Source organism: Neodiprion pinetum, chromosome 1 (assembly GCF_021155775.2).
Source record: "Neodiprion pinetum isolate iyNeoPine1 chromosome 1, iyNeoPine1.2, whole genome shotgun sequence".
NCBI classification, from domain to species: Eukaryota; Metazoa; Arthropoda; class Insecta; order Hymenoptera; family Diprionidae; genus Neodiprion; species Neodiprion pinetum.
Genome location: NC_060232.1, coordinates 37,002,896 through 37,015,533, shown reverse-complemented (window position 1 = coordinate 37,015,533; position 12,638 = coordinate 37,002,896). Strand labels below are relative to the sequence as shown.

Genomic DNA, 12,638 nt, shown 5'->3' with positions numbered 1-12,638 from the left:
ATCAATATGACGTAATTTGATTCGATCAGATCACAGATTCACTTCACACCGAGTGTGTTCGTTGAGAAAGTCGTTCACCCTTGTAGAATTTTCATTATCGTGATGAGAAAAAGCATTCTTCGATTCCGCCATTTTTAAAGCTTTCGCTGAATCCCGGTCCTAACCGCCCACTAACTCTCGGAGCTGTCATCCTCTTGGACAATCGTGCTTTGAAATCTCCTCGCGTTTACGTCTCTATTCGTCCGTCGGAGCCCTCGGCTTGGGTGGACCCAACAAAAGGGTAGAGAAGCCTCAGGGGTTCTCATAACGGGGATTGGAAATGGACGATTTCCGAGTTGCCGCAATCGTCTATGAGTCGAGAGGTTGAGTGATCGGTAATCGATTCTAGTTTCAGATCGGTAGACACATGTAATGATACCGATTCGTCTTTGATTATTCGAGCCATTATACTACACGGATCGCGTATAGGTGTAAGTATGGGCATATAATTCTAACGCGTTCGAATGTAGGTATAATGTTTTGTCAAGCAGAGCGTGAGAGTCAATTTCCGATACAATCGATACCTGAAAATATATTATCTACTCGGTTCATTTCTCATCCTCCAACCTCTTCATACACACGAATCGGATTACTCCTAATTAGATTAGCCTCGCACCATTTAACCCGCTGACTTCGAGAACCGGCCTACCGCCGTTATCGCCGTAAGCGGATCCCTCCGATCGAGATATTTCGGGATTACAAAAACCAAACTTCTTTACAACCGTCTATTCGCTCCCGTGAGTATCGATCGAAGTTCAATCGAATTTAATTACAGAAAAAACATGTTGCGCAGTAAATACCCCAATTTTCAAATCGCGTAAGCCTCAAATTATACCTAATTTTCAGGGAAGATGATTTTTTTTTTTTAGAAGTTATAAGAAGAGAAATATTGAAGTTGGAGGGATCAGGATTCATTTCCTTGTTTTCGAAATCATTTTACGTTACATCGTGCTTGCTCCGATTGTGAATTCCGGAAGCATTCGAAAATGGTCTAGTTCATTAATTATTGTTAGCTTGGGCGTGTTTCTTTTTCCGTCCACAAAGCACAGGACGTGGGTGGTGTTACATCGAGCTATCATCTTTCAACGTATAATGATTTGAAGCAGAGATAAGCATTTAGAAGTGTTGCGTAACAGTACAACATCCCAGTTGAGAAACGATACTGATTATTCTCCAAATTCAATTAAAACTTGTACGAGGTATATTTTTACTTACTGATGAATAAGAATTCTCGACCTCGTATGTAATCTATTATAGAGTCTTGGTGATCGGTCAATTAAGAAAACGTATTTTTAGTTAACGTTTCGACCCGGATATGGGCCCTCCTCAGAACGATTTATTTTTTTAAACTGTCAAAAATAAAGAACAGGAATATCATCAAATTCACTAATTTACTTGCTCATAAAAAATCTTTGAACAAACACAAAAACTCGTATTCGATTGGAAAAAATAACTGGTTAATAAATCTAACTGATACTCCTATTCCAGAAAATGTTACCGAAATAGTACAACTAGGTCACAAATTCGGACGAACATACAACAAACGTGATCTTCCGGTCTTCAACCTCATTTCCAATTTTGAAGAAAAAATTACGAGTTTTCCTAATGAGTCAAGAAATCAAGTTAGATCCGATTTCACTAACCGTGTACTTGTTTTCCCAAAGTACCCCAAAAACAACATCAATAATTATGTCACTGATCAAAAAATCCGGGAGACCATGAATTTTAAAAAAAATAACCCTGAAATTATGATTTTAAAAGCTGACAAAGGTAATACGTCGGTTGCTATGTATAGAGACACGTATAATAAAAAAATGAGACAGCAGCTTTCTGACACCAGTACTTATAGAATTACTAGATATGATTTGTGTAACTCCCTACAAACTAGGGTGAATAAGCTCACTTTTAATTGGTTTACCTCTAAACTTATAACCAAAAATCTACATAGAAGCATTTCTACGTACAATAGTGTCCCTCCACGCGCATATGGGCTTCCAAAAATTCACAAAGAGGATGTCCCTTTAAGAATAATAGTCTCATTTGTCAATAGCCCGACCTATACCTTAGCCAAAACAATCAATTCATGGCTCACCACCAATATCACACCTCCCATCTCGAGAGTTAAGGATAGCTTTTTCTTAGTTGATAAAATTAAAACATTGATTATCCCGGACAATTACACGTTAATATCTTTAGATGTAATTTCACTCTTCACCAACGTTCCTACAGATCTCGCATTGCGTGCAATAAATAACCGGTGGGCTTCTTTAGAAAATAAGATCCCAATTCCCCTTAGTGAACTTGAAAAAGCCTTAAAAATATGTTTTGACTCCGCAATATTTAAATTTAATAATGATACTTATGCACAACAGTTTGGTTTGCCTATGGGATCTCCTCTCTCCCCAATCCTGTCAGACCTCGTCATGGAAGACTTGGAAACGTCTTGCATTAACGACCTTGGTTTTGTTTTACCGTTCTATTTTCGATACGTGGATGATATTCTTACTGCCGTTCCAAATGAAAAAATACATCACATTCTTAATATTTTTAACCGGTACCATCCTAGATTACAATTTACTATCGAAACAGAAGAAAATAACGCCATCAGTTTCTTAGCCGTATTGTTGATACACAACAATAATTATATCAAGACAGATTGGTTTCACAAAAAAACCTGGTCACAAAGATACCTGAATTTTAACTCTCACCATCCTTTGTCCTTCAAAATAGGCACCATCTTTAACCTGGTTGACAGAGCTATCAAACTAGCTAGCACAGAGTTCCAAGAAAAAAACCTGTCACTCATATACAATGTACTAAGATGGAACGATTACCCTCATGGCCTATTACACCAACAAATTAATAAGAGACGCACCTACATCAACAACATACTTGACAATAACATTGACTCTGCTCCCGCTGAAGACAGCAATAGACCCGCTACTACATATATCCCCATCCCATATGTATCCGGCCTCTTTGAGTCACTTAACCGCTTATTCGCCAAATATAATGTCAAGTTTGTTGGAAAAAATTCAAAGGATTTACGACTAGTTTTTGATACAGGCAAAGACAAGATTCCCATGGGCAAACGATCTAATGTCGTGTATAAAATACCATGCAATGACTGCAATCAAGTCTACATAGGTCAAACTGGTCGACATCTCAACACTAGAATTAGGGAACACCAACGCAACATACATGAGATTGAAGAACGTCACACAGCTCTAACGAAAAATAGTATTGATAAACAACACACTTTTAATTACGACAACACAAACATCCTCTGTGAAGAACACAATTATTATAGAAGACTGTTATTAGAAATGTGCAACATTGTAGGTCATACCAATTCTGTTAATCTTAGACAAGATGTTGAACATTTAAGTAATATTTACAAACCTCTAATCTCCGCCCACACAACAAATATTGTTTAACCTTAACTACATACGAAAAATTTTTTTTGTCCCCATTATACAGTCCTTTCTACATAACTTTTCTTACAAAATATTTATTGTTTTTCTGTATAATTGTTTATAATAGGTTCACCTTCACTCTGGATTACATTGTTTTCTCCCATCAGTCGTTATTCACCTGTTGACACAATTGGTTCAACCAACAATATTTCGTTAGACATGTAGAACTTAATTATAAAGAGCCTACCTCCACTTCATTGACACCTGTGAATTAATTTCATTGCTAAAAAGACCTTCTTTAATAACCTTTTAACACAATGACATACTGACTGTGAAGAAACATAGTTCTTTAATCTTTTTAATTAATGACTACCAACTATTAACTCCCACATATAAAATAACTTGAAGATTGACATTGTCTACCGTCACTCAAAAGAACACTGTTTCCACCAATTGTAATTGTGAATTCGACTACATCTTAGTCCACTTGCTTAATTCAAAAGGTAAATAACACTCAAAAACATCCGTATTTCAATTAATCATAAGGTTCTTACTATCAACAATATATAATAGCTCTAAGAGTATTACATCTACAATATTTAAGTCTGATTACTTCTAGTACTATTATTTAGTTTACAAAAATCTTTTTGTTATTTTTGACAGTTTAAAAAAATAAATCGTTCTGAGGAGGGCCCATATCCGGGTCGAAACGTTAACTAAAAATACGTTTTCTTAATTGACCGATCACCAAGACTCTATAATATATTTTTACTTAACGAATTAGCGATTCGATTAATAAGATTTTATGTAATTCACGCGTACAGCGATTGAGTGAAAAGAATGTCCGGTTAATTTTCGCCCTGGTTGTTCAATTCTACTTTGTACGCGACACAGTCGAGAAAGGGTAGCAAAAAAAAAAAAAGAAAACTACGAGAAATAATTGATTTCTAAAATAAAAAGAACGTTGTATAAAAGTTGGAAACTTAATTTTTCATACCATAATTCGCTGGCTTACCTAAATTATCAACGCACATTTAATTTTCTTACGGCACGCCGACATTTTTTAAGCTGACTTTCATCCATTCCCCGAAGGCAACAACCCTGACGCATCTTTAATAATTGTATTCCTTTTGCTAAATTATGTCTGAACGATAACTGGTCATAGACGTACGTATTTACAGTAAAAATATTTGTTTACAAGTCTACGGTATCTTGAAATAATGAAAAAATGACGAAAAAGAACAAGCCTGAAATTGAAAAAGAAAAGAAAAAAGAAAAAATGAATAACCGCGTGTGTGTACCTCGGTGATTAATTAGCATGATCAATTAACGGCGAGACACCTTGCGGCGTGTCAAACTTACGCGTTAAGCCGATAGATCATCGAGTGCCTCGTAGCTCTTGATATACGCCTAAAAGAAACGGCAACAATTTAACCGCGGAAGGATATTTTTCAAGTATATATACAACGATTCGGTATAGACTTTACGCATGACTCGACATCGACGACGAAGTTAAACTTCGGTCTCATACTTTTTATTATACGGAAGATTTAGCGCGATATTCTCGATACTCATAGCCGCGTCTCACGCTTGATCGTCCTGAGGTTTTTGGTTCCCTACCGATCTCTTTATTCCAGGTGTGAAAATAAACGATATAGAATTAAAAGGAAGTCTTGAAGGAGGCAACGAGGGTGTTGGTAACTCGGTTCGATGTACGTGCACTACCCGTATACACTCTTGTTCGTAAATCGTGGGAACCTAGCTGCGTTTCTCTCGATATCCAACTGCAGGTTCGTCACAGGGCGAACTCATTGTCAGTGGCGTTTCAATTTCGTTCCTCCGACGACCTGGCGTAAGCTATGCAGTTCGCCTTGCGCTCCAGCCTTCGGTACCTAACATTATTCTTCGATCCCGAACCGATCACCGAGTCTCGTCTTATACGTGAGACGGCGCGATTCTTGGGTCCCCCCCGCAGGTTCGCTTTCACGCACGTGAGTCAATTAACGATTTTCTCTTGTTTTTCCCATACCGTTTCCGCCGCGGTACAGATCCGAATTGTACAACGACGAACGAACGATTGTTTTTCATTCTTTTCCACTTCCGACCGCAGAAGCCAAACCCAATCATTGTCGATATACAAACAGTCGGTACAAACCGATTTTCCACGTTTTCCTAGCCGACATGGGAATCGGAACGGCGCGGGCTGCTTATCGTTAACCGCGATGAAAATAAGGCCCAAAGGAGCAGTCGGTCGCGCATGCACCCCTGGCCGCATTCACTCTAGCGTTGAATGGCTTTGTAGGGGAGCAAAAAGCTCGGGACCCTTTAGAAATCAGTGGGGTCCCCATACGCCACGGTCCCGCGTTCTCCAGCCGAAGAAGAACGATCGAGTCGCTGACGCGACGGGACAACACGTGAGAGACTCGAACGGGGGCCTCCTTCTTCGTAGATATTGCGGGCGGGCGCTCAAGTGACCGTTGGAGGGGGGAGGGAGGGAGGGAGGGAAAAAAAAGAAGCTTCGTTTCAGCCGATCTAAAAAGTTGATGAAGACTTCTCCGAGAAGCGGGTACCCCGGCTGACCCCGCTCTTCACGCCCCCATGGCAATTAAAATCCCCCATCTCGCATTCGCGCTGGTGTATGGTAGGCGACATCATCGAGCCGAGAGGATCTGTTTATTTCTGATTTTTTTTTTTTTTTTCTTCTTTTTTTTTCACCCTTATTCATTTTTTATCTGTATTCTTCTTTCAGCGACCACCTGAAGATTCACATGAAAACGCACGACACCCAGAAACCGTATCAATGCACCGCTTGCTCCCGCGGCTACAACACGGCGGCTGCTTTAACGTCCCACATGCAGTCGCACAAAAAGCACCATCACGGCATTACGCAGAACTCGAAATTGGACTCCGATTTCGGACGGAGAAGCGTCTCATCCCACAGCACGGCGTCACCGCCCGTACCGAACTCACCGTCGCCGAGTTTGAACCTCACTCTGGCCTCCAGGAACCAGGGTAAGGGATCACCTATGGTACCCAGCGCTTCGAGCACCCCGGTTCTCCACTCCCCGATGAAGCTGGCCTGCATGTACTGCACCCGAGACTCATTCACAAGCATGCAACAGCTCCAGATGCACGTCCACGCCATGCACCGGGCGATCCTGAGCGGGGATAACCGGACGATGCCGTCGCCGGGTCAGGTTTCGGAGGTCTCGAGTCTCTCGAGGGAGCGGATGTTCGACTCGCAGGAAAAACCGTTCAAGGAACAGGAGAAGAAGCTCTCGGACGAGAGACAGGAGAAGGGATCGGAGGGTGGTAACAACCTCTGCGTGAAGACGGAGTACTTCGACAACAGCGGATTCTCGTGCGGCCAGTGCACGATGAAGTTTTCGAATCTCGGGACCCTCAGGGACCACCTGATATCCATTCATCGGGTCGACGGGTTCGGGGCAACGCTGATGTGCCCGCTCTGCGGAATACCCTGTATCTCCGCCGCCGCCTACGCCGAGCACTACGTTCTCCAGCACTGCGACGATCGGAGGATCAACTACGCGGAGAACTCGGACTACGCCGACCTCAAGACGACGTCCAGGAACAGTCTGAAGGCCGACGCTCTCGGCTACGGCACGAACAAGTCGTCCAGGGACTCGGAGAGAGCCGTTAAACAGAGCGACAGGGAATCCGCGGAGCCGAAGATGGCCACCAATGGAAATTACGAAGCGAAAGATCAGCCCGCTGACCTGACCAACAAACACGGCCGATCCGGCGAGGTCTATTCGGCTGGAACTCTGCTCTGCGGTCAGTGCGGCGCTGCTCTGAAGGACTTTGAATCCTTCCGAGAGCACCTGGCCAGGCATTTGCAGGCCGACCACCGCAAGGAGGTAGCCAAAAACCCGTGCCCGAAGTGCGACGCTTCTTTCCAGGATCGCGAAGAGATGCTGGGGCACCTTACCAAGCACTTTCTTGGCCAGGTTACGAAAGAGTACGCCTGCGGGGTCTGCAAGAAGTTTTATCCTCATCCCGACCTCCTTCAGAGGCACCTGCTCGACTCCCACGCCCACCATTTGTACCGGTGTGCGCTCTGCCGGGACACCTTCGATTCCAGAGTGGCGATCCAGGTCCACTTCGCGGTGAAGCACAGCCAGGAATGTCGCGTGTATCGTTGCAGCGTCTGCCCGACAACGAACAACGAGAATTCACCCGGCAACTCCCCCGGGGGTGGAAACAGGAACTTGTTTAGAAGCGAGGCGGAAATGGCGAGCCACGTGCGAGCCGTTCACGCACCTCCGGTGGCCGTAGCTGAGGGCCCGATGATGCCCAGGAGTCCGGCGACCACGCCAGGGACTCTGGGGGCTAACCTGCGGTGCGTTTTCTGCGGTGTCTGCTGCGGCTCCGATTTGGAGCTTCAGCTGCACCTGGCCAATCACTCGGCGAGTCTGTATCGGTGCCCGATATGCCGCGAGGGTTTCGCGGTCGAGTTTCTTCTCGACAAGCACATGCAGTCGCACCACCTCGGCGGACTGCCGACCGGGCAAACAACCCCGCGTGAAAACGGGCGAGTGATTAATCCTAGAGCGAGTCACGGGACCGAGGATCCCGCGGGGCGGGTCCAGAAGAGAGGAAGATCCCCGGCCAACAGCAACAACAACTCGGTCAGCCAGAGGGACAACAACAACAAGAGGCCCAATCACGGGAGCAACGCAGCTCAGCACTGCGAGCTCTGCGAGCGGGGCGAGTTTGCAAACGACGCCGAGCTTCAGGCCCACAAAAAGCTCGCCCACACGCCGCCCAAGGCCCAGAACAAGGCCCTCGCTACGCTCAGTCTGACCTGCGCCTACTGCGGTGAGGTTTGTAGGTCCAGGAGCGAGCTCGAGTCTCACACCAGGGTTCAGCACGCCTCGAACGAGCCGGGGGGTCGGCACAAGTGCAACATATGCGACGAGGTGTGCCCCTCCGGTTCCACCCTCGCTGAACACAAGCTACAGAAACACTGCAAGATATTACTCAGCGACACGTGCTTCGTGTGCCGTGGTGTGCTCAACTCGGAAAACCAGTTTCTCGAACACATTCAACGCCACAGCCTCGAGAATGTCGACCCCCAGCAGAGGGTCGATAACTCCTTACCTCATCTTCCGTCGCCTTGCGTTATCTGTCGACAAACGCTTATCACCGATCTAGAGTGTCGCCTGCATGCCAGGTATGTGGCATCATATTTTGCGACTTGTTATTAACGAGACTTGACTCTGTCCAGATCTACGGTTCCAAACTTTACCATTGCATAATTTGTTATACACGCGGGTTTCAGGCATAGACTTTTTGTTTTTTGTTATAACGCATTTTCATTCATCAAAGTTAATCTGCGCGCTCTTCAAACATCTGTATTTTTTTTCTTATCCTGACCATAGTCGATACAAGTACGCTAAATAGTCAAAATGAACTTTCCAGGTACCACCTGAGGGCGAGTAGCTCGCAAAATTCGAGTCCAAACCTGAGTCGAAAATCGCCAAATCCTAGCTGCTGTATTTGCCTGCGGGAATCCCCCGCGGAGGATGTCGTAAACCTGCCTTCGAATCCGGTGACTGGAGGGAACCAGTCCTTGCAGGTCTGTAAATCCTGCTACGCGAGGCACACTCAGGGCCTACCGATCCTCCACTCACCCTACGAGCACGTTCGCCACGGAGCTGGTAAAGAGGACCGCACCTGGGACCAGGCCAAATGGGAGTCGAAAATCTCCGCCAAGGATTTCACGAGGGTTCAGGAGGCCGCGGTCAACCCCTCGGACGAAGAGGTCCGGAGGTGCGACGACTGCGGCGTCAAATTCGAGGCCCCGGAGGAGCTGGAGGCCCATAGGACCCAGGAACACCCGCAGCGTGAAGAAAATCAGCCGAAGACTTATACCTGCATTCAGTGCCAGGTGAGTGTCGATCCGGTCCTCGACGATCATTAAATGGACTCGTAGACCTTTGATGACTAACCGAGAAACCTTTCCTTCCAGATCTCCTTCGCGACGGAGGCTGAGATCCAAAAACACGTGAGAAAGGAACACCTCGAATCGACCGGGAAACCCTGTACCGACGCCCTCAGGTGTCACCTTTGTCTGACCGAGGCGTCCAGTCCTCTTCAGCTCCAGGCTCACCTCATCGAGCACACTTTCGCTGGGTGTGCAGCCCTCAGTTGTTACATTTGCCAGGCTCTTTTCACAGCGCCGGCAGGTTTGCAGGTACTCGTAGTACCTCCACGATTAATTCTCGAGGATTAAGACTCCGCGGAGAATCATCCGGACTCTCGTCCGAGCTTCTCTCACACTTGATGAATTGTTGTTTTTCCCTCCGCAGAACCACATGCTGCAGCAGCACGGACTCGGCGCCCGTCCATACGACTGCAACTTGTGCAGTCTCAAGTTCTTCTTCCGAGCCGAGCTCGACCATCACGTAATTACGTCTCACCGTTCCGGGGGGTCGGTGTCACCGGGTGATCACCAGCCGACTTCGACCGCGGTTACGATAAGGAATCTTGATGGTGATAACAAGGAGACCGAGCAGAGGAAGTCCCACGAGGTCAGAGTGAAAGACGAGATGGTAGCCGGCGAGGAGGAAGACGTTAACGTTGACGAGCAAGGGGACGAGGAGGCGAGAGATCGAGATCAAGAAGGAGAGGAGCGAGGAGAAGAAGAAGTGAAAAAGGCGAAAGTGACCGCGCAAGGCGAGCCGGAGGGATCCGTCGAAAAAAACGATTCGTGATTCGCTGTAATTAAAGAGGAAAAATGATAAATAAAAGAAGGAAAAAACTGCGTGCGGAAGAAAATTACCATCCGATTGACCACTTAATCAGGCGACTGTAAATCAATCGGGAAATTTCAGAAAAATGAGTTTTTGTCGTATCTGCAACGGGAAAAGCTGAAAGCACGACTTGACTGAATACAATGAATTTATTTATTTTCGCGGTTTTTTTTTTTTTTATCTTCTTTTCATTCCACTCGTTTATCACAAACGAGCAAATAGTTCGATTATGGAGAAAGTGAAACGCAGAATTTAGCAATAATTTTCTGTTACAGTTAAATGTAGGTACAATAAACTTTTCGATCTGTAGCAGCGGAAAGTCGAAGCTACGATCCGCGATTATAGGTACAGAGTAATAAAAGTTTTACGCGAAAATAATTTATTCTTGATCGTGGCACGTTTATTGTTTAATTGTTAGGCAATTATTATATTTATTACTGTCATCATTATCATTAACACATATTATACATTTGCAAATTAGATGTGGTACTTCCGACAAGCTATTGCATTGAAAACCAATCTTCTGTCGACGAGTGAAATCGGACGAAAAAATGTGGGAAACTGATAAATAAATAGTTACTTATAGAGATAATATATATTATATATACACGAACAAAAATTGTAAATAATTTTTCAACCCAACAAATACGCGAAACGTAAAATACGCATAAGTATACATATGCATATACATATATACAAATATTAAACGTAAGCTTATACTCGTTAAATTTGACTATAAAATAGCGTAGCATAATTTTTTTAACGTTAAATTTTTCAATATTTATCGCTGTCTTGGATACAATTATATATTTAAGTGCGATAGTTATTCTCCTTCTAAATATATTATTACATTATATCTTATTATATTATATTATATCTGTTGATAGTTAATTTTATAATGCAACGATATTTTTCGACTAATCGTCAATTTCCCCTCACGAAATGATATTGAATTTTTCACATTACTATACAGCTGATTCGTTTCATGATGACTTTCAAATTAATCGTTCTCTACATTCCAGTCGAAATTATCATTCGCATTATTATGTTTGTTAGGTGTGGTTATTACTGTAGTGATGTATACCTATATTTAATATTATTTGAATCCAATTAACAGATACGAAAAATCCGTTCGTTAATTTTCTAATAAGTATAATATACATAGAATCAATGCATGAAAAAGTATTCCATAACGATGTAAAATCTCACATACAAACACAAACGCCACGCATTACCTATAATCATTTATGATAATGATAAAAAACGTTAATACGGTTTCCTATTGTAAATACGTTGAAGTTTTTAGTTAACCTTGACACCACGTCGGTACTAATTTATTCTTAATAAAAATACTAATAATGATAACAATAATACTAATAATAACAATAATAAAATATGGTATTACTACGATGTAGGTAAATGAATGAAATTTGTCGGAAAGCAAAAAAGAGATAAGAAAAAAAAATCGCAATAACCTGTCCACTAGTATTAGCACAATCGGTATAAAATAATTATGTACGAAATAAATTATTGTTCTAAATCCTATCTCTATCACATTATCCCTGGTACCGCATTGACCATAAAGTTAATCCTGCTGCACAGCCGCAGGAGGTGGATTATAATGTGTTTTAGTGCTAACACTAAAACGCGGATTAATTCAAGCGATTAAACGGTGGCACCGGTATCACTTTCCTATAAATTCAAGCTCATATGGCTCGTGGTTTGTAGGAATTGGCTGCAATATTGGTGTCTTGTGTTATTACAATATGTATAAACCGCACGATGCACGAGTACGTGATTTTGATTCTGATCTGTTAACCGCGTAACTACATCATTTTTTTGAATTCCAATTTATTTTTCACCATTCCGCCGTATGCGAGAACACTGCACGCAACTTTCGCGCCCCGCGATAATCTTTTATTTATACCGCCTTGTCTCCCGAAATGAGGGAGCACACCCTTGGGGTGTAATCCACCCGGAGTAGCTCGCTCAGAATCGTAAGGGTGGCTTACTCAGGTTCCCCCTTTTCGCTTTCGCGACTGAGATACGTCCTTCCTTCCTCTCTTTCTTCCTTTCGCATCTCCTTCGAAGACCTTATATTTTTATTACAATACGGGACTGCAGCATCGGTACGTGTGTGATACTAACACCCTGTACATGTACTGTGCGATATACTTCGTTGGCAATTTATGCGGGACTTGTCTTCTTATAAAAATGGAATGATCCCAGCTGGTTCTGTGAGAATTTTTTCGAAAATTCATTCCGCATCTTGAGCTATATTTCATCTAAGTTTATTTCATTGACTTGCGATCCTCGTATTTTTGGAAAAAAAAACTTCGCTGAATCGAGGATGGTAAGAGAGACAGGTGCGAAAAGAAAGTTAGTAGGTACGTAAACGTAGAACGAG

General features: G+C 43.4%; 1 protein-coding gene across 4 annotated transcripts in view; it reads left to right on the top strand.

Annotated features, from left to right (window-relative positions):
* Nucleotides 1–11,744, top strand: part of L (zinc finger protein Lobe) — an 81,791-nt gene extending 70,047 nt beyond the window's left edge. For 3 of the 4 annotated variants that reach the window (XM_046627819.2, XM_046627837.2, XM_046627829.2), the window contains 4 exons: nucleotides 6,205–8,649; nucleotides 8,898–9,366; nucleotides 9,448–9,672; nucleotides 9,788–11,744. In XM_046627819.2, the coding sequence (XP_046483775.1) occupies nucleotides 6,205–8,649; nucleotides 8,898–9,366; nucleotides 9,448–9,672; nucleotides 9,788–10,192 (3,544 nt within the window). In that variant the 3' untranslated portion in view covers nucleotides 10,193–11,744. Of the gene's footprint in view, nucleotides 1–3,096; nucleotides 3,959–6,204; nucleotides 8,650–8,897; nucleotides 9,367–9,447; nucleotides 9,673–9,787 lie in introns of those variants that run through there. The other variant, XM_046627844.2, reaches the window with a different exon arrangement.
* Nucleotides 11,745–12,638: the final 894 nt, after the last annotated feature.